The following is a 22,530-nucleotide window of genomic DNA, read 5'->3' as shown; positions in this document are numbered from 1 at the left end:
GCAGGGACGGCCGGGGAAGACGCTGCTACACACCCTACAGCCAGCCTACAGCCAGCCATGCGCGCCTCCGCTAAGCCCCGCCCAACCGGCGCTGTGATTGCCTGGAAATTCAGCGAAATCCTAGCCAATCCTAGCGCAAGCCGCCGGAAGGCTTGACCAATCACCGCTCAGGCGGGGGAAGGTGACAAGGTATAACGAGGAGGGTCTGCAGGCACGGTCTCAGACTGTAGTGTCAGGAGGAGGGTCGAATTCGGACGGACAGTGACCAGTGGGAGCAAAACCGAACCCAGCAGAACCACAGCAGGTCTGTACTGGTTTAGTGCGGGGTTTTAACCCCCTACTTGCTTTTGATCGATTATTGATTAATTTTAGCTTAGGACTTTCTGTAATGATGTGACTTTTGGACCTAGATCAGCTTCATGCTTCAGAGTTGGATTCATTAATTGAAGCCTATTTAAAAGTAAAAGAATGTTAAATGATGTATTAGTATTGTCAGAAATATTGATTTATTTTCTAGAATTCTGACATGATCATTTTTAAAAGGTGCACTGTGTACAGAGAAATGTGTCCTCCGCATTAGACCCATCTGTGGAAGTGAACACACACACACTAGTGGACAAGGGGCAGTGAGAGGGTGAAGGGCCTTGCTCAAGCGTGGCAGCGGGTGGCAGTGGGTATCAAACCCACAACCCTATCATCAACAGCCCAGAGCTCTAACCGCAGAGCTGCTGAACTTGTGAATAGTGACCCATTTCTCAAAATTGACATTTATTTACTCATGAACTGACTTTTTAAAAACTTTAATTCAGTATATTGACTTATAGTGACTTACTTCCAAAAGAAAAACACTTTTCTTAAGTAACTTATTTTCTCAAAACTATGTCTATAATGCAAATAATGTCCCAATAATGACTTATTCATATATATACTTTGACTCACTAATTTAAAACGTATCGTGACTTATCATATATATCATATAATTATAGATATACTACAGTGGTAGTAGAAGCAATATGTAATAAAGTGAGAGAGGGAAGGACTCTCTAGCCACCACTGCCCCTTAATTAGACTTGGGAATAGTGACCAATTTCTCAAAATTGACATTTATTTAATCAATAAAACTGACTTTTTAAAAACTTTAATTGGGTATATAGACTTATAGTGATTTATATATATTCTCAAAAGTATGTCTTTAATTCCAATAATGACTTATTCTCTCGATACTTTGATATAAATACTTTGACTCACTAAATTAAAATGTATCGTGAATTATCATATATATCATATAGTTATATATATATATTACAGTGGTAGTAGTAGTAGCAATATTTAATAATGTAGTAAAGTGAGACGGTAAAGGGCCTCGCTCAAGCGCCCAACAGTAGCAGCTTGCCGAGCCCGGGTATCGAACCCACAACCCTGTGATCAATAGCTCGGAGCGCTAACCGTTGAGCCTCCACTGCCCCCCTACTATTAGACATGGAAATAGTGACCAATTTCTCAAAATTGACATTTATTTAATCATTAACTGACTTTTATATCGTCTATTAACTAAACTTTTATTCAGTACATTGAAATATAGTGACTTTTCCAAAAGAATAACACTTTTTTGGTAATGTAATAATGACATATGCATATACTGCATATATACTTTGACTCACTACATCAAAACGTATCGTGACTTATCATGTCCATTCGTTTGGCCTTTAAAAAAAGAAATCAATTTTAGTATCTCGGGATAATGAGTCATTTTCTAGAAAATAAACAAAAATTGAGGCTCAAACTGTGACTTATTTTCCTAAAGGCTTGAGTTGACCTCAAATTCTCAAAACTTAACCCCTTAAACAGCCTGTGGTCGGCCGCTGGGCCGAAAGCGCTATTAGAAACTTCTATTAGCAGAGAATAGCCCCACCAGTTTATACAGAAGCCCCTGTAGTTGCTGAGTAATGCACCTTAATGTGTGATAAGCCTTTCTGCATTAAGGGGTTAATATTTGATTGATGTAATGACGTTGCTTTTTGGAGATATTATATTATGGTTCCATCATTTCTGCCATAATTATAGATATACTACAGTGGTAGTAGTAGCAATATGTAATAATGCAATAATGCTAAGTTATATTACATTAATAATAGTGAGCTGTCGAAGCAGGTGAAAGCTAACGAGGCCTACGGTTGATCATCTTGCACATCTCGACATCACATTGTTTGCATTTTTTCCACCTTTTTAAAATTCACATTTCACATCCCCCACATGCCCCCGCTGTGCAGCGCAACATCCGCTGGAGGAAATGAGTAAACAATCACACTAACTTTATCACGATCGGGTGGCCATGCAAAGCCACAGCGTTTCATCAGCGCCTTCGTCCTCTTTGTCAGAAAGGTACTACAGGGATCTGTCTGCAGCGGAGCTGTGTCTTCTGAGAGCCAGGAACCAACCTGACACACTTCCACACGATGGAGAAGATGGAAGACGGCAGCAAGGTAAACATGCACATGGTTTTCAGGCTTTCTGGCCGAAACAAATCCAAATATCTGAGTTCAGATAAATGTGATCAGTGAAAAGAGTGTGTGAACCTACCTCCACCATGTTTGGAGGCTGTACTGTCGCCTGGCTAGCTCTCACTGTGAGCTGTGTAACAGTGTGTGGAACTACCTCCACCATGTTTGGAGGCTGTACTGTCGCCTGGCTAGCTCTCACTGTGAGCTGTGTAACAGTGTGTGGAACTACCTCCACCATGTTTGGAGGCTGTACTTTAGCCTGGCTAGCTCTTACTGTGGGTTGTTGATGAAACTACCTCCACCAAGTTTGGAGGCTGTACTGTCGCCTGGCTAGCTCTCACTGTGAGCTGTGTAACAGTGTGTGGAACTACCTTCACCATGTTCGGAGGCTGTACTTTAGCCCTACTGGCTCTCACTGTTAGCTGTAAGAGTGTGTCAAACTACCTCCATCATGTTTTCAGACTACCTTAGCCTGGCTTGCTCTTACTGTATGCTGTAACAGTCTGTGAAACTACCTCCACCATGTTTGGAGGCTGTACTTTAGCTTGGCTAGCTCTTGAGAAATATCTACTATAATGTCCAACCGATGTCAGATGCTGGCAACGGCACTGCTCTGAGGAAATGAGCCAAAAGCATGTCGCATGAAACTTGTTCAAGTATTTGTGACATTTCACCCGTATGGTAATTTGTACCCCACACTTCCCTCGTTACTGCATGAACTTTGTAGTCATAAACAGCTGGTTGGACAGTGGCTCTGCTTTGCAGCTTAGTTCAGACTTGTTTGCTTCAGGAAGACTCAATATTCTGCCAAATGAACTCTCACAGTGTATGGAGGTTCTTCCAAGGGTCTAGAAACCACAGCAACCAGCTAGTATCCCATAGCAGCAAGTTGGGATACTATAGTATAGGAACTGCTGGACCACTTGTAGCTTTTGTCTCGAGTCTCAGAACAAGCCATCAGGACCCCCACGATGGCTGTACATCATAGACCCTCGGGGGTTCTGGGTTTACGAGCGCTGTCCTTTGAGAATCCTTTGTATTGCGATGTTCATTTGTGCCGTATCATGGCATACATGGCATGAAAAGGGGTTGCCCAGCCTGGCAAGGCTCCCTTCCATTGCTAATCCGTCTGACCTCCACCTCCATCTCTACGGCCAAAACTACGAGACTGTATAAATCACATCCTGCATCATAAACAACTCCAGTCCCTCCAGTCTTTCTTTCTTGAGTGTACCTGGATTTACCAAGTGAACAATTCCCTACGCCGGCTGTCTGGGGAGTTAGAAGGAGAAGCCAGAATGGAACTGAGAGGCAGGAAGACGGGAATTTTCCCTTGTGAAGGATTGTCGGCATGTCTTAACTTGAGCAGGAGCTTCACCTCAGCCTGCCCTCGCTCATAAACTGACTGGTGGAATCAGGAAGAAAGCAAAGTCAGAATGAAGGGATGAAGGAATACTCTGGATATCTTCTACCTGACCTCTGATCTCATTTCAGTGTTTTCCAGAACATGGAAAAGAATGGAAATCCTACTGAAGGGGAAACGTAGACTTAAGCCGACGGTCAGTTGTTCAACTGCCCGTTGATCGCTGAAGGTGTCCTGTGGTATCTGGCACCAAGACGTTCCAGCAGATCCTTTAAGACCTGTAAGTTGGAGGTGGAGCCACTGCAGATTGGACCTGTTGTTCCATCTTATCTCAAAGATGTTGGATCAATTAGAGATTTGGGGAATTTGAAGGCCAAGGCCACACCTGCCCACCTGGAACCTAAAGCTATTTCCAGGTGGGCGTTTTTACTGACCCAGTTGGGCTTCCTAAATGGGCCCCATCGTTACAGCCCACCGTAAACGTACATGTTTCCCATGTTTAACCGCACCTGGTCCCATTACCGACCCTGGTGGGCATCCATATGTGGGACCAACGTGGAACTTAAGGACTGAACGGTCTGGTTCCCAGTTGGGCTACCCATACAGGCCCCAGAAATCGATTCGCCCTAAACGGAATACCTGAATCCTTGGCTGCCTTCTTCTTTGGCTCCGAGGTCAAGGCGAGGTTCTGTCGCTTGTGTGTCCACTGTAGGCGGCGGTGGACAGGGGTTAGCATGGGCACTTTGATCAATCTGTGGCTGTGCAGCCCCATACACAGCAGGGGGCGCTGTACTGCATGTTATGTCATATGTTCCTTCCATAACCATCATTAAGCATTTCTGCTGCATTGGCCTTCCTGTCGATTCGGCCCAGATGGGATAGCCTTCAGCGCCATTGCGTATCGAAGAGCCACACGGGGCCACCCAGTCTCGGGTCGGCCTTCTTTCCACAATGACGGAGCCACAAATGGTTCTTTCAGTGATGCCATAGAAGATCCATGTTCGGAGTGTGAAGAACCTTAAAAAGGGGATTTTAAGGGATGTTCTTCCCACTCGGAAGCATGGTTCTTTGGGGAACCAAAGGTGGTTCTTCTGTGGCATCTCTCAAGGAACCATTTAACCATTCAATTTGAGTCTACTGTACCCGGGAATCGCAGAGGATCGCTGGTTCGAATCCCGGGTCATGCTGCTTTGCCATCAGCAGCCAGAGCCTGAGTGAGCACAGTCAGCCTCAATCTCTCCGGGTGTGTAGACTGCTCTCTCTCTCTTTCTCTCTCTCTCTCTCTCTCCCTCCCCACATCACTTCAGCGTGATGCTGGCCGACACGGGTGACCACTAGCAGATGCATCCGAGCGGTGTACCCGGGACTTTTAAGCCAAGTGTGTTGGTTTGCTCAGAAATAAGTTCGGAAAAGGCCGAAGTATTCTAGTATCAGGAGCATTACATGTGATGATCAGAGGGGGAGCGTGCTAATGAGTGGGCAGGAGTGTACTGCAGTCCTCATTGTGTAACTAAAGCTCCCTGAAATGGAGATGAGCCTTTCTCCTGAAAGTTGACATGCAGAAATGTGTAACGTCCGAATTTCCAGGGTTTTGTAACTTCAGCTTTGGCCAGGGAGGCTTCAGTGTGGTTGCAGTTGACTGGTGTTGATGGCTGGAGATGATGCTGTTGCAGTTGCATGTTGTGTCACCATTTCTCATCACTGAGCCACATGGAGGCTGATCTGTGTCCTCTTATGTCCTCGGCAGAGAAAGCGGATGACGTGGCATTTGCTGTTCTGCGTCTGCACGGCCGCCATCGGCTCCCTGCAGTTCGGCTACAACATCGGAGTCATCAATGCACCGTACAAGGTAAATAACCTATCACTCATCCAATCAATGATTAGGTCATTAAGGAGGTCATACATGAATATTGGTAGCGTATACTGAACCGACATCATAGGACTGACCTCACCATAATGGCCCCCATAATGAACCAGCAGATGGCGTCCACTTCGGAAATTAAGAGGCAGGTTAGGCTTTGGCAGGGTTTTGAAGTCCCCTGTGCCATCCCCCTAACCCCATTCTGTGTGAGGGTCTATCCATCCACCAATTTTTATGAGCCAATCAGAACTAAGATCTGCCTAAACATGATCATGTACTTACCTTCTACCAGAGCTGAGCATACGCCTATAGATTGGAAGTGGCAATCATCGGGGACCAAGCACCGAGCCCCACTATGAAGCCTATAGGGCACCAAATAGGGGCGGGGTTTTAAGAGTTGCTGGACAGTACCAGTCAAAAAAAAAGTTTTAACACACCTGCACCTTGAATGTGGCTGATCATCGTCATCATCATCATCATCATCATCTTAAAACCATTCTATGCAAAGATGTCATGGCTGAAGGGGGCTAGGTTCAAGCAGGCCTAAGTTGTAGGGCCGTGGCCATTTCTGGTTGGCTGGTCGTCGGCCTGCTTTGTGGACTTTACACAGGTCTGACCCCCCATGTATGTTTGGGGAACCTGGCCTCCACTGCCCTCCATGGTTCCTCCTGCTGGCCACAGTCGTCTGCATCCTCATAGCCCAGGTGAGCTTATGGCAGAAGCAACTGTGAAGTTCTCTGGAGTGACGATGGAGCTTCATCCAGTACCTTTGGGATCTGGACGTAACATAAGGTCACCCTAGCATCTGGATTAAATGTTTTTTTTTAAGGATCATGATCAGCACACATTCAACCAGGTGTGTCCAAACTTTTGACTGGCCCTGGATTTGTAGTAGATTTGGGGTGAAACCGGTCTCCGCAACTAACTTCCCCTCTTTCTCTCTCTGGCCGTGACCTTCAGAAAGTGCAGGCCTTTTTCAGGAACGCGTCTCTGGAGCGCTCTGGCCAGGCCATGGATGACTGCACCGTTTCTTACCTGTGGAGTTTTGCTGTGGCCATATTCAGCGCTGGAGGCATGATCAGCTCCGTCTTTGTAGGAGTACTGGTCAACAAGTTCGGGAGGTCAGTTACTGAAGCTAGAACTGCATAATTATAACATTGATTAGAGTTGTCCAAATGTTTGTGGACACGTCTTCTAACCAATGCATTCAGCTGCTTCAAGCTGCACCCGTTGCCTGGCACAGATGTGCAAATGCACACACACTCACACACACAGCTTGTCTAGTCCCTGTAGAGAAGAAGTACTGCCAATAGAATAGGACTCTCTGGAGCAGATCAACATCATGACCCTATTGGCACCATGCTGCCTAATGTCAGGCGTGGGCTAGAGGGGTGTTAAGCCCCCCAGCATTGAGCTAGAATGGATGGAATGATGGATGGTGGAGCTCCTTCTAGTACTTTTGAGCTAGCTCTTTAATACCCTTGATTACAGAAGAAACACTGAATGAGCAGGTGTCCCAATACTTTTGTCCATGTAGTGTATGTAAGTAAGTTGGCTGTTGGGACATCAGAGAAACAATGAATTCAATCCCCTGTTATTCTCTCTCTCTCTCTCTCTCTCTCTCTCTCTCTCAGACCTAAGTCTATGCTGCTGTGTAATTTCCTGGCTCTGATTGGCGGTGGTCTGATGGGGTTGTCCAGCGCTTGCCGCTCCTACGAGATGGTGATCCTGGGTCGGCTGGTCATCGGCCTGTTTTGCGGACTCTTCACCGGCCTGACCCCCATGTATGTGGGGGAACTGGCCCCCACGGCCCTGCGGGGAGCCTTCGGCACGCTCCACCAGCTGGCCATAGTCATCGGCATCCTCATAGCCCAGGTGAGCTTATGGCAGATGGAGCTTCATCCAGTACCTTTGGGGATCTGGAGCTGGAGTGGCAGAACACCTAGTCTCAAGCTTTCCCAAAAAAAGGTTTCCGCAAACTTCTGGACACAATATTCAGCACGTTTTGATGGTTTTAATTTCGCCGTTTTGATGTTGTAGATTTTAGGTTTGGAGGTCCTGCTGGGCTCGGAGTCTCTGTGGCCGCTGCTGCTGGGGCTGACCGCGCTGCCCGCCGTGCTGCAGAGCGTCATGCTGCTCTTCTGCTCAGAGAGCCCCAGATACCTGCTCATCAACCTGCAGCAGGACGAAGAAGCCCGCATGAGTGAGTTGGTGAAGTTTATAGCCCACCAGTTAGCATGGTGCTAATTCCTCACGCGCGGAGGTGTTCAGTAAGCTGTTGTAGACTTGATTATGGGGTTTGGAGGGTTGGGTGGGTTATTGGTCACAAGGTTGTGGGTTTGATACCCAGGTCTGCTCTTTATCCATGCCTTGGCCCATGTTCATAGCGACGTCTTAGCGACATTAGCCTTGTAGCTTCCTAGTAAAACTACATAAGCTCACTTCACTCGTCAGCCATGGCTTGGGCGACCGATTACTTTTGGACTCTGGACTTTTTTGGGGGGTTGGGCAACCTCATGACCTTCTAACCTTCCAATGTTCTCTGTATGATTCAGTACTGGTGCGTCTCCGTGGGCATGAGGACGTTGAGGATGACATTCGGGAGATGAGGGAAGAGGCCACAAAGGTTGCCATGGAGAAGAAAGTGACCATCCCGGAGCTCTTCCGCAACCCCATCTACAGGCAGCCCATCATCATTGCCATCATCATGAACGTCTCTCAGCAGTTCTCCGGCATCAACGCTGTGAGTCCCACAAGTCCCATGTCTCCTGAACTTACACCCCCACCTTCTCGTGAAGGTGATAATGATTTGGCTCATCATTGTGCAGCGTATGTTGCAATAGCAGGGTTTTTGCCAGCTCCACCCGCTCTTCTGTGGTTCCTCATTTTGCCGTTAGGTCTGATGAACTTCTCTGTTTTTCTCCAGGTGTTTTATTACTCTACACAAATCTTCAAGAGCTCGGGGGTCAGCGAGCCCGTCTACGCCACTATTGGAACAGGCATAGTCAACACCGTCTTTACTGTGGTTTCTGTGAGTACTCGCCACCTCCACCTTTCCTGACACTAACATACACTGTGTGTCCACTATGAATGCATTGAGCTGTTGAGCATTGGGACTGTGTTCTCTGGAATGATGGATGCAATCAAATCCTCACAGCAATGCTCCTCCAAAATGTAGTAGAAAGCCTTCTTCCCTGGGAAGTAGAGACAGTTACTCCAACAAAAGCAGGATACACTCTTTTTTTATTTCCCTTGATTTCAGAAGAAACAGTTTATGAGCAGGCGTCCCAATACTTTTGTCCGTTTATTGTATATGGCACAGTGTTATTCTAACTCAATTGGGCAGATCGCCCCCTGCTGTTTGAGCTTAAGGCCGACAGTGAATCAAAGGCAAATGCAACCGGATGATGAGTAGTGGACCGTAGACCCCACCAGCCAATTAGCATGGTGCTAACTGCGGGCCCTATAATTCGTCCCACCCTCTCCTTAAAATAGACTTGCTTCTGTGGTTTCTGACACTGAGTGACTCGCTGTTATCTTTAGACATGGACCGCAGTAAAGGAAGCACATTAGCACATTAGTCTGTTAGAGATTACTGAACACTCAATGGGTTTGGGTAGCCTGCAGTTGCTAATTGGTGGGGTGTTGAATACTTCAATAACTTGCTTATCTGTCAGCCGATCTATTAGCTAATGTTGTAGCTAATATTACAGCTGTCATATTTTTTAATATGCTGCTGCTCTCTGTCTGCTCTTGGGCATCAGCTGTTTCTGGTGGAGAGAGCCGGACGAAGGACGCTTCAGATGTTTGGACTTGGTGGGATGGCCGTCTGCGCGCTAATCATGACCATCGTTCTGCAGCTGGTGTTGGTGAGTTACATTCTAATATCATTAATATCCAGTATGAAGCTTTAATAACATTAATATCCAGTATGAAGTTCTAATAACATTAATATACAGTATGAAGTTCTAATATCATTAATATCCAGTATGAAGCTTTAATAACATTAATATCCAGTATGAAGCTTTAATAACATTAATATCCAGTATGAAGCTCTAATAACATTAATATCCAGTATGAAGTTCTAATAACATTAATATCCAGTATGAAGTTCTAATAGCATTAATATCCAGTATGAAGTTCTAATAGCATTAATATCCAGTATGAAGCTCTAATAACATTAATATCCAGTATGAAGTTCTAATAACATTAATATCCAGTATGAAGCTCTAATAGCATTAATATCCAGTATGAAGTTCTATTAGCATTAATATCCAGTATGAAGTTGTGATTTGTCCTGATCTTCTTCAGGACCCATGTGCACCACAAGAAGACCTGTGTGGAGCTCCGGTTGTGAGTCTCTGTAACACAACCGTGAATGCGGTCTCGAGCGGGGTGAGTGTCTACAGGAAATGACTGTCTAATCTAACTTATCTGATTAGTAACTCTAGATTAGCATTAGCATCAGCATTAGCATTAGCATTAGCGTCTGTCCTGTCTTCACAGAGCAAAACACCCGTGATCAGCTATGTGGCCATCCTGGCCGTGTTTGGGTTCGTGGCCAGTTTTGAAATTGGCCCGGGGCCAATCCCATGGTTCATAGCGACGGAGCTGTTTGCTCAGGGTGCGCGCCCGGCTGCTGTTGCCGTGGGAGGCTGCTCGAACTGGATCTGCAACTTCCTGGTGGCCATGTTCTTCCCCATGCTACAGGTGAGACCCCATCGGTGAGCGTTACTAGCTTTACCCAGGTCAACCCTGCTATACGGGTAAACTCCGCCTTATAGGCGCGTCCCGAGTAGCGGCTTTCTACTAGGTTTTGGAGGGGCGTTGCTCTTAGGATTTGATTGTGTTCAGCCACAAGAGCGTTAGTGACGTCGGGACCACACAGTAGTTCCACTGCTTCACAGCTTAATGCTGAGGGGCTTTATACCCCTGTGTCTGGGGGGATATGGTGTGTCTGGGGGATAGGATGTGTCCTGGGGTATTGAATGTGTCCAGGGTGATAGGATGTGTCCGGGGGGGGATAGGATGTGTCCGTGGGGGGATATGATGTGTCTCGGGGGGATATGATGTGTCCGGGGGGGATATGATGTGTCCTTTGGTTCTACTGTTTATGTTTCTGACAGATTAGCTTGACATTGCTAAACTGCTAACTGCTCCCTCTTCCCTCTCTGCAGAGGCAATGTGGACCATACGTCTTCATCATTTTCCTCATCCTCCTCCTCATCTTCCTCCTGTTCACCTATTTCCGGGTTCCAGAGACCAAAGGGCGGACCTTTGATGACATTGCCAGCGGATTCGCCAAAGCTGCCTCGTCCGGCCCCGCCCAACCTACTGATCAGGAGGGGGGCGTCGCCCTGCCTGTTTCCCCGACAACGGAGAAAGTGCCTATGGTGGAGTTCCCTCCGCAAGAGGCCCCCACGAACGTACCGAACGCATAGACTCAGATCCAGAACCAGACCCAGACCCAGACCCAGAGAGTCAGTCAGTCTGATCTGCTTCACAAACTCTAATGGCTCTACAGGTGAGAAGGACCAGAGAAGTGACTGTGGACCTCTGGTTGATGGGTTGATTATTATTATTTTTTTATTTATTACTGTTATTATCATTATTATTATTTATCTGGGTTGGTCTGTTGAACTTTTTTCTATAATATTATCAGTGATGTGTTTTTATAATGTTAATTTTGAAAAAAATAAATATTGAAATGTTTGTGATGTATATAGCTTCTTATTGTAGTGTCCAGTAATGTCCAGCAGAGGGCAGACTGTGTCTATAGTTCTTTCGCAGATAGACTTTATATACAGAGCCACGCTGTAAAACAGAGGGTGGACTGTGTTGGCAAATGTGTGTGTATATCTGTATATATGTGTGTGTGTGTGTGTGTGTGTGTGTGTGTGTGAGACAAGGATGATCATAGCAAAACGAGGACAAAGGGAAACTTCCAAATGACGCTCCTGCCTTAAAAATACTGAGAGTCCGGAATGTGTGGCTAAGATTCCCTAAAATCCGGATTCCAGTGCCTTGGATAATCTCCCACTCTCCCCACTGCCAAGCCACTGCCTGCCTGCTTGCTGCATCTTTCAGATGTGTGTGTGTGTGTGTGTGTGTGTGTGTGTGTGTGTGTGGGTGTGTGAGACGCAGCCTTCTACGTGTCTAGACAGTTTTTGTCCCGACCGGCCCAACTCGTTCCTCAGATCCTTCCTCCATGCTTCCACAATGTCTCTCTACCCCTCCTTTCTCTCTCTCTCTCTCTTATAGTCTCTCATTGAGTTCTCAGTCATAATCATCATCATCATCATCATGCATGTATTCTCCTCCCCCTCCACATCTCTCTCTCTCTCGCTCTTCTCTCTCACTCTCTCTCTCTAATCTGAAATAAAAAAGCTCAGGCAGACTCCTCCTCCCATTCCCCTCCTCTCTCTCTCTCTCTGTCTCTCTCTGTGTGTCTCTCTCTCACTCAGTTTCTCAGTTTCTCTCTATCTGCCTCTCTTCCCGCTCACTGTTTCCCTATCTCTCTCACTCTCACTCTCTCTCTCTCACTGTGTCTCTGTCACTCTCTCTCTCTCTCTCTCGCTCATGGCTTCTTCCTCTCCTCACTCTGGTGGTGGACTGTACTGACAGAAATGTGGAGAATCCTCCTCTCTCTCCTCCTCTGGCTCCAGCCCGGCTCAGCTGAAGAAGGTCAGAAACTACTCAGGCTTCTCTCTCTGTGTGTGTGTGTGTGTGTGTAGGAGTTTGAGAGAGTCTGGTGGCACTGGTGTGTTAAGTGTGTGTACACGTGTTAAGGGGCATGCATACTGCAAACCTCCACCTTACTCTCTACACCCACTATCAGCGTGCATGTGAGTGGAGTTTTGATGGAGTTGAATGAGGCCTAGGCAAATGAAGGCACCTTAAAGGGGAAATCCACCAGTCTTACAAACCCCCTGTGTAATTCACTGCCTGCGATGTGAGCGAGGTCCTCCACACTGGGTTTGATCTCGAGCGCTCCGTTCCGCAGAAACGTGCCCAGTCAGAACGGGTCACAGTGGTGATGAATGGAACCGGACGTCTGAAGCTCTAATAATAAAAGCTCCTCACAGAAAGTTCTTCACCTAATGGTGATGAAGACGCTGCCTGATGCCCGAGACACTGTTCTACCAGAGTTCTGAGATGGGTTTGGGTCTAAACTTCTCTATTTCTATTTTTGAACACGCGCAGTGCGGAGAGGTGCATGCAGGGGCGTAGTACGGCAAAATAGTCCCACTCCGAATGTGTTGATCGCAAATGAGGAATTGGTGCAATTGCCATTTAAACCCGGGTCAATAAATGTAATATTTATAATGAGGTCTTTTTTATATATGAATACAACATGTTTATTCAGCCTTTATTATAATTATCTTTTTTATTTGTATATATTATATTTTTTAAATGATATTTTAGCTTTGATCAGCTCTATTGGTATATTATAAAATAACTTCCTTAAAGAAATGTGGACAATATGTGAAATAGTCGTATAATAATTGTACAACCTCGTAAATATTACTTTCTATTTTATATACATACTGTCTACATCTTTATCACATTATTTATTGTCTATATTTATATAATCTGTATTATATCTGACCGTGAAACCACTGACTGTAACACAACTGACTGTAAAACTACTGAACGTACCACTACTGACAGTAACACTACTGACCGCAACACCACTGCCCATAACACCACTAAGCATGACACCACTGACCATAAAACTGCTGACTGCAACACCCCTAACTGTAACACCACTGACTGTAAAACTACTGACTGTAAAACTACTAACTGTAAAATACTAACTGTAAAACTGCTGACTGCAACACCACTGACCGTAAAACTACTTTCTGCAACATCACTGACTGTCAAACTACTGACTGTAAAACCACTGACTGCAACACCACTGACCATAAAATTACTGACCATAAAACTACTGACTGCAACACCACTGACCATAAAATTATTGACCACAAAACTACTGACCATAAAATTACTGACTGCAACACCACTGACCATAAAACTACTGACCCTAAAACTACTGTCTGCAACATCACTGACTGTCAAACTACTGACTGTAACACCACTGACTGTAAAACCACTGACTGCAACACCACTGACCATAAAATTACTGACCATAAAACTACTGACTGCAACACCACTGACCGTAAAACTATTGTCTGCAACATCACTGTCAAACTACTGACTGTAAAACCACTGACTGCAACACCACTGACCATACAATTATTGACCATAAAACTACTGACCGTAAAACTACTGACTGCAACACCACTGACCATAAAACTACTGACCCTAAAACTACTGTATGCAACATCACTGACTGTCAAACCACTGACTGCAACACCACTGACCATAAAATTACTGACCATAAAACTACTGACTGCAACACCACTGACCATAAAATTATTGACCATAAAACTACTGACCGTAAAATTACTGATGGCAACAACCACTGACCACAAAACTACTGACCATAAAACTACTGACTGCAACACCACTAACCATAAAACTACTGACCCTAAAACTACTGTCTGCAACATCACTGACTGTCAAACCACTGACTGCAACACCACTGACCATAAAATTACTGACCATAAAACCACTGACTGCAACACCACTGACCATAAAATTACTGACCATAAAACTACTGACCATAAAATTACTGATGGTAACAACCACTGACCACAAAACTACTGACCATAAAACTACTGACTGCAACACCACTGACCGTAAAACTACTGACCGTAAAACTACTGACACCACTGACTCATTCTCATGCCATCCAAATGTTTTTAGTTCTAAACATTCAAATGGTTCTCTAAACATCATTGTTCTCCATAGAACCTTTATCTTCTACACCTGTCCTTCAATAAAGGCAGGGGTTCTATATGAAACCATGACAACTCAAGAAACCATTGAAATGCTTCCTCGGTTCTCTGTATGTTCAAAAGGCTCCTAAAAGGGTTCAGCTATTATTACAAAGTCAAAGGACCTCTTTTCCAGTCCTACATAGAACCATTTTTTCCTGTGTAAAGGTTCTTCAAGGGTTCTTTAACAAGGGTTCCACACAGAACCACAGCAACTCAAAGAAGCAGTTGAATGGTTTACTGCTTCTACTATACCTTACCCTCCTCGTACTAGTATCTATATTGTAGATTATGGTTCTTTTTTAGAGGTTCTAGATAGCACTAAAATACAAAAGTGTGGAAGAACCCCTTTTTCAGTTCAAAAATGCCTTCACTTTGCCTTCACTCCAGACATTGTGTGTGTGTGTGTGTGTGTGTGTGTTACAATCAATGATGGTCACTTTACATAAGCATGCCCTGCGTCTGAGCGAGTGTGTGTGTGTGTGTGTGTGTGTGTGTGTTGGAGTTGTTGTGGTGCATTGAGCTCCGTGCTGCCAAGCTATCGTCACTGCTAACAAAAGCGTGGAGAAAGGGGGCTGGAGGAGGGGTGCATAATAAGTTGTGTAACCTTTGTCTGGCGCTAACCCTCGTGACCCCCTTCTGTCTGCCCTCCTTTATGCCCTTTTATGATGATATTATGACTGTTAGAGGTGACCCCATTGCCCCCTTCAGCTCTACTGTACAGCTGTCTGTCCCCTCATACACTCTTTACACCCCTCACTCTCGCTCTCTTTCTCTCTCGCGCGCCGTGGCTTTGTTTGCTGCCCTGCGTAGTGAGTCACGGTGGTGCCGGCCAGTGTGGTCAGCGGCGAAGGCTGTTCTGAATTTTGGAATGGCGAGCCCCCACTGTAGCGCAAGAGTTAGCATCAACGCGTCTGAGTCATCCTTCGATATGGCTTCCGTTTCCACGTTGCAGTTTTTACAATTCACAACTATATTAAATATCGTTCTGCAAACATAATTCCCAATGACTGTAAATTCCTTATTAATATTGTCCTTTTTATTCAGACTTGAGAACCATTGTCACAATGAAACGTGACGGGGTGGTAAATCCCATCCTAAAATGGCTCCGGTTCTTCATGGGCTCAAGTTCCCGGCCTAGCTCACATGCTAATCGATTTAAAATGTCCTTTTCTTTGCATTAATAGAGCAAAAATATTATATAAATATGATATAAAAATATAAAATATATAAATAAGAAAATATATAATAATATATAAATAATAAAAAAATATTATATATTTTTGTGTATTACTAAACAACTGTGACGGGGTGGTAAGGTAAGAAGAGGTGTGGCTGGCTGCGCTCATGTCGGAAGGGGTGTGTGTGTGTGCCCTCATTAATTGACGATCTAAATTGGGGAGAAAACGGGTTAAAAAATATTAATTAATTAATTTATTTAATATTATTGATAAAAAATGACTTTATTTGTTTTATTTGGTCGCACAACTGTCAGAAACGGTTCATGTACTAATGAAAAATGATTAAATATATTCATCAAGCGTTACAGACGCTCCTAGATTGTAGATTGTCTCATAAGTTTGGACAATTGCAAGCGTAAGAATCTGAGACCAGAACCAAACTGTGATGTTCTAGACAATGACTGGGTCATCAGGCAGGTCTTGTGGGGGGTTTCCGGGATCGGTGAACCAGCGACAGGGTCATGGGCATCTTAGGCCTCGTTGATGCTCACGGAGGCTCCGCCCACCTTACAGTTTACAGGAACGTCTTGGTGCCAAATATACTGCAGGACACCTCCAGAGGCCTCATGGAGTCCGGGTGGCGGTTTTAATGTAGGGGCTGATATACATCCTGGTCTGGGTTTGAGCTGATCGAACCCAAGTGACAGGCGTGTGGAACAGCTGGTATTTAGAGAGAGAGAGAGCGCGAGAGAGAGGGCGAGAGAGAGAGAGAGCACGCGAGAGAGGGCTGCCCCAGTGACTTGTGCTCTGTTGATTCATACTGCGCTAATGCTGTATTAACCCAATAGCACACATCTCTCTGTCTCTGTCATAGCTGCCAAACATTTAATCACTCTAGACACACACACACACACACACACACACAGAGACCACCACCACCACTTGTACTGACTCTCCTCTGGAGGAATGTAATGTTAGGTACTGTAGCATCTACAGGAATGCTCAGTGCCATTATGAAGATGAAGGTGAATGAAGCCCCGCCCCCATGCCATCGTTTAGCATGACGGCCTGTCCTGCAAATATGCAGCTGATCAGCCGAGACACGTCCGCTGTCTGGAGCTACGAGGCTCATGCAGCTCGTTAACCAGGCAGCAGATCACACTCTATGTACACTGTATGTCCAAATATTTATGGACACCCCTTTCAGTGAATGCATTCAGCTACTTTAGGTCGCACCCATTGTTGACACAGCTTTGTCTTGTCTCTGTAGAGAGGCACTGCCAATAGAATAGGATCACCTGCAAATATGACCCATGCCACCTAATGCCAGGCGTGGGCTAGACGGGTATGAACTGACAGCAGAACTGAGGTGTGGTGCTCCATCCAACTCTCCAATACTAACAATAGCTCTTGACGCTGAGTGCAATCAAATCCTCACAGCAATGTAGGGGATTTGATTGAGTGGAAGGCCTTCTTCCCTGGACAGCAGAGACAGCAACTCCCACAAAAGCAGGAAGTATCAACTCTTTTTTAATACCATGAGCAGGTGTCCCAATACTTCTGTCCACATAGCGTGGATACGCTATCGCTAGCATTCGGGAAAGCGGTCTAAGCGGCCTAAACTGGACTCTGGCCAATCATCGCCGTTCAGCGCGATGAATCCGCGCTGGCCGTCTCATAGCCTACCTGACTCACACTCGCCCTGTTCCAACACTCGGCGGGCTAGCGGGCTAGCTTTCCCTGCCAGGGCGCAGCGCGGCTAGCGTAGGATCAACACCGTCAGGTCACTCGCCCGAGGCCTGGACCCACTGCCTAGCTGCTCTCTTTGACTTTTAATTAGCCAGCCGCTTGACCCACGCCTCGGGACAGTACAGAGTACTGACTGTGAGTGAGTGAGTGTGTGTGAGTGTGTGTGTGAGTGTGTGTGTGTGTGTGTGTGCACGTGCTTCAGAGAAAGGCGTGATTGGAGCCGGGCGTGTGAATACACACAGCAGGGTGTTTGTAGCTGAAAGACGGCAGAGCGGTTTTAAAAGCCTGGCTCGGTGAAGAGCGTCCGCCGCCCACGGCCGTGCCGCAGAATAAAAGCCTTGTGAGGGAGGGAACAAATGAGGGACACTTGAACCCTGGCGCTCAGGAGCCCCGCGCCGAAGTCTGGAGACTTTAGCCGTAGACTCACTAGCTTGTTACACTAGCATAACACCAAAGTCCTTTTAGCGAAGTGAGTCCACCACAACACGTGTGTCCCTAGCGTCCTCGAAGTCTGCTGGTTTTTTAATCAGTCTGCTAGCATCCGGTGGTCGTCCTGCCTTCGTCTATGCTAGTTATTGCTGTGGTAGCTTGGCTAGTCGGCAGCTCATAGCGCTTTCCCGAGCCCTCGTTGTTGGATTAGTTAGCATATCTCATCAAAAGCAGCACCATGAGTTTTAATAATGGGCCAGTTAATCAATAATTTAGGTAGCTGCCTCGGGTTAGTTAGAGCTAGCTACAACTTTCGCTACAAACAGCTAACTCTTGCTAACTCTAAACCACGTAGACAAACACGGGACGTCCTGGAACCTCAGGTCTAAAGCTGCTCCTGGATGAATGATGTATATGAATGGTCTGTTATTGCTTTGGGTTTATGTTTTGGGTGTGTTTACATGTGTATGTGCCATGGTTACCGCCTCGTGGCCTTGTGCTGTGAGTCATCCGGACTGTTAGCGTGCTGAGACTAAGCTCTGTAAATGGCCAAGGCCCAGGAACTTCCACCTAATACAGATCTGTAGTAGATATTTTCATTTCTTACAATAACAGACTCTGGCATCCCTGATGAGTTTGCCAGGCTTCTGCCACTAGGAATCACGCCGTCCCCTAAAATATAAGCTATTAGCTGATCCCACTGTAGCTTAGCTTGAAAATAGTAGCTAAGCTACAGCGGTCCAAATTGGAGAGAAAATATAGAAGAAAAATATAAGGAAGAAAAGCCTTCTGTTTTGTTGGGGGATATTACTAATGGTTAGGGTCATTGTCCTGTTGCAAGGCCCAATGCCACCCAAGCTTCAGCTTCCTCACAAAAGGCTTTGGAGGTTTTGGAGGAACCTTCATGGAAAGGTTTTTAGAAGAAAAAGGTTCCTTGAAGCACCTTAAGAGCTTCTTCCACAATTTTAAATTGAAGAACCCCTAAATGTTCCTTGAGGAACTTCTACTTTTAACAGCGAAGGTTTTCCTGATCCTTGATTGGATCCATCCTGGCCTCCACGCGCTGCAAGTTTCCAGTGCCAGAGGCAGGGTGTTCTTTTCAGTGTAGGCTTCATTCCTCCTCCCCTCCAGAGGAAAAAAGAATCAGATCAGGACACCATTGAATCAAATTCTGAATTTTGTGACTCATCGAATCATCACGCTAACGTTTAGCCTGATCTACTACCTAAATTTGCTGTAACATCAGGCCAGGGCCCGGCTGAAGCACTCATGTCTGTTCATAATCAACCCACACTGCAGCCAACGCCTCCAGAACTAGCTCTCCAGCCTAGTCAGGCCCGAGCGAAGGAAGCAAGCCCACCCGCCAAACTAACAAAGAGCACCAAGATGGCCTCCTCACGAGTTCCCATGCGACCCCCCCCCCCTCCTCGCCTTAATGCCGTCTCCAAGGGTCGCATTTCCTATGCATGTGCTCGTGTGAGGAGCTCGTGCTTCGCTGCACTTCAGGGACAAGTGGCTGTCACGCTCTTACGACTGAACGTGTTCAGCAGCCTCATGTGGCCTCCATTCTTTCAGCGGATGGCAGGACTTTCGTGCTTCAGCAAAAATGCTGCGGAAAATGATCCAAGATCGCGACGAGTCCGAATGCCTGCAATAATTCCACTGGGCTCACAATACCAAGGCCATGCTGGAGCCTCATCTTCGGCAGATACCAGGACTGCTCTGCATTCACACGGGCCGTTTTGAGTGGATTCGTGTCTGCAGTGCCAGGAAACTGCTCAAACAGGCATATTTGATACAGCGGCGGTTTCCAAGGGGGGATCAAGGGAGGCCAGTGCCTTTGTGACAACAAGGCCTAGATGGAAACATCTGAAATAAAGCTCAGCTAAAGGTGGTGGAGACCTCCTCTGTTAGGTCCACAAAAAGGGAATTTGTAGGATGTGATGGTAGATTTCTGAAGACTTGAGTTTGAGGTAGTATGAACACACAGTTATAAGTGTGCACCCCCAGCCCAGCCCACCCCCACCCATATGTGGGAAGTAACGTCAACTTGAAATCATTGCCTTTCTGAGGCAAGAATAGATGATAACGTAGCGAGAGCAATGCTAACTCTGCGATGGCAATGCTAACGCTGCGATAGCGATGCAAGCGCTTCAACAGCGAGGCTAACACTGCAATAGCGATGCAAACGCTACGAGAGCAATGCAAACGCTACGAGAGCAATGCAAACTCTGCGATAGCGATGCTAATGCTGCGATAGCGATGCAAACACTGCAATAGCGATGCAAAGGCTATGAGAGCAATGCAAACGCTGGGATAGTGATGCTAAAGCTCTGATAACGATGCAAACACTGCGATAGCGATGCAAACACTGCAAGAGCAAAGCAAAGGCTACGAGAGCAATGCAAACACTGGGATAGTGATGTAAACACTTCGAGAGCGATGCTAACGCTGCAATAGCGATGCAAACACTGCGTGAACAACGCAAGCGCTGGGATAGTGATGCTAGCGCTGCAATAGCAATGCAAACACTGCGGGAGCAATGAAAATGCTGTGATAGTGCTGGTAACACTGCAATAGAGATGTTAACGCTGTAATAGCGATGATAACGCTGCAATATCGCTGTTAATGCTGCAATAGTAACACAAACGCTGCAATAGTGATGGAAACGCTGCAATAACGATGTTAGCGCTTTGATAGGCAAGCTGGAGAACCATTGGATGCACAGAATCGGCAGTAGCACTTCAACAATGGGGAGGCTGCTGCCAACAGTGCAATAGCAATGCTAACGTTGTGATAGTGATGCTACTGCTGTGATAGCGATGCTAGTGCTGCGATAACGATGCTAACGCTACAATAGTGTTATAAAGCAGTGCTTCAGTCTGCTTTTTGAAAAAGACACAATACAACACAGCCAATCAGAACAGTGGTCATTTGCATATACCAGTCTTAAAGGCACAGTCACATAAATAAGATCAGAAGTTATAAGAGCCTGTTTCCACACATGCTATGTCCAAACATGGCAAACGGAGACTACGACACGAGCCCTTTTAAACCGATGAGTACATCTTCACGAACCCGGCTGCCGCATTGCGCTGGCTCTCCTAGTGTCTGTTTTGTAACCATAAAAAAAACAGACCCTTATGAACATTGCTACGGAAGTGGTCCCATCTGGCTCCAACCTGGTCCCCCTACAGCTGAGACGGTCTAGAACTGCAGCTGACCGGACAGCCCTCCTACAGGCCTGTGAGCTGGGCACTCCGTTAGCATTAGGGTTGCATCTCCGTGCCACTGGGAATCCAAACCAGGTCCAAAAAACGCCACATTTATTATCCGGAGGCAGGCGTCGCCATGACAACGGCATAAGCATAGCCATATTTCCTAACCATCCAAACCCGTCAGTGACGCTACCACCACCATGTGTGTTCTGAGTGTCGTATGCAGTGCTGAAGACGAGACAGTAATGCTAAGCAAGTCGTAGCATAGCAACCACCTGTGGCATTGTAGCAAACCCATGGCAACCACCAGGGAACCCATAACCACCATCCAGGAGACCACATAAACTTCCTATCAAGCTTCTAGCAACACCCCAGCAACCACTAAGCAACTCCAAAGTAACCACCAAAGCGACACTACAGCAAACACCTATCAACCACTTAGCAACATCCTGGGAGGCCACAGCAACCACCACAAAAGCTACTTATGATGCCATAGCAAGCACCTAGAAATACTACACCATAGCAATCACAACACCTTAGCAACCACCTAGCAACTACCAAGCAACCCCAAAGCAACCACCTGGGATACCATGCACCACTGGCAACACCCTAGTGCCATAGCAAGCACCTAGAAATACCATACCATACCAAACACAACACAACACCATAGCAACTACCAAGCAACCACCTGGGATACCATACACCACTGGCAACACCCTAGTGCCATAGCAAACATAGAAATACCACACCATACCAACCACTTAGCAACTATCATGCAACCCCATAGCAACCACCTGGGGTACCATAAACCACTGGCAACACCCTAGTGCCAAAGCAAGCACCTAGAAATACCACACCATACCAACCACAACACAACACCATAGCAACCACTTAGCAACTACCAAGCAACTACCAAGCAACCCCATAGCAACCACCTGGGATACCATACACCACTGGCAACACCCTAGTGCCAAAGCAAGCACCTAGAAATACCACACCATACCAACCACAACACAACACCATAGCAACCACTTAGCAACTACCAAGCAACCCCATTGCAACCACCTGGGATACCATACACCACTAGCAACACCTTTGGAAATACCATACCACACCATACCAACCACAACACAACACCATAGCAACCACTTAGCAACTACCAAGCAACCCCATAGCAACTGGGGTACCATACACCACAGGCAACACCCTAGTGACCACTTAGCAATCCTATTGCTACCACAGGGGAAACCACATCAACCGTCTAGAAACCACCCACCAAATCTGAAGAGGAGACAGTGCCTTTTCTCTGGGGAACTATTTTTAGCCGC

The 22,530-nt window shown here is 46.2% G+C and overlaps 2 protein-coding genes across 5 annotated transcripts in view; both read left to right on the top strand.

The window, feature by feature from the left end:
• The first annotated feature begins 230 nt into the window (after positions 1-230).
• Positions 231-11,437, top strand: slc2a3b (solute carrier family 2 member 3b). 4 transcript variants are annotated; one of them, XM_072680586.1, is made up of 12 exons: positions 231-304; positions 2,383-2,483; positions 5,612-5,713; positions 6,686-6,846; positions 7,360-7,600; positions 7,766-7,928; positions 8,281-8,468; positions 8,652-8,756; positions 9,490-9,594; positions 10,037-10,120; positions 10,232-10,449; positions 10,903-11,437. In XM_072680586.1, exons 2-12 carry the CDS (start codon positions 2,457-2,459, stop codon positions 11,429-11,431), a joined length of 1,923 nt encoding a protein of 640 aa, XP_072536687.1. In that variant the 5' UTR covers positions 231-304; positions 2,383-2,456; the 3' UTR covers positions 11,432-11,437. The 4 variants fall into 4 exon arrangements, with proteins under 4 accessions (XP_072536687.1, XP_072536688.1, XP_072536686.1 ...); XM_072680587.1 differs by having other exon boundaries at positions 238-304; positions 2,379-2,483; positions 10,232-10,435; positions 10,985-11,437; XM_072680585.1 differs by having other exon boundaries at positions 238-304; positions 2,379-2,483.
• A 747-nt stretch (positions 11,438-12,184) lies between these two features.
• The window catches only part of ephb6 (eph receptor B6), a 61,973-nt gene continuing 51,627 nt past the window's right edge, over positions 12,185-22,530 (top strand). The window contains exon 1 of the mRNA XM_072680574.1: positions 12,185-12,409. Coding sequence (XP_072536675.1) covers positions 12,352-12,409 — 58 coding nt within the window. The 5' untranslated portion in view covers positions 12,185-12,351. The remainder of the gene's footprint in view (positions 12,410-22,530) is intronic.

Source organism: Salminus brasiliensis, chromosome 5 (genome assembly GCF_030463535.1).
Source record: "Salminus brasiliensis chromosome 5, fSalBra1.hap2, whole genome shotgun sequence".
Taxonomy (NCBI): domain Eukaryota; kingdom Metazoa; phylum Chordata; class Actinopteri; order Characiformes; family Bryconidae; genus Salminus; species Salminus brasiliensis.
Note: the sequence above shows the minus strand (reverse complement) of the source record. Positions and strands in the feature narration are given on the sequence as shown.

What these genes read in the sequence shown, in the direction of transcription:
- slc2a3b (XM_072680586.1), top strand. Translation starts at nt 2,457, where the DNA reads ATGGAGAAGATGGAAGACGGCAGCAAG. An exon ending in TCATCAATGCACCGTACAAG is followed by an intron (nt 5,714 to 6,685) that starts GTAAATAACCTA and finishes CGTGACCTTCAG; the next exon opens with AAAGTGCAGGCCTTTTTCAG. An exon ending in CCGTCTTTACTGTGGTTTCT is followed by an intron (nt 8,757 to 9,489) that starts GTGAGTACTCGC and finishes CTTGGGCATCAG; the next exon opens with CTGTTTCTGGTGGAGAGAGC.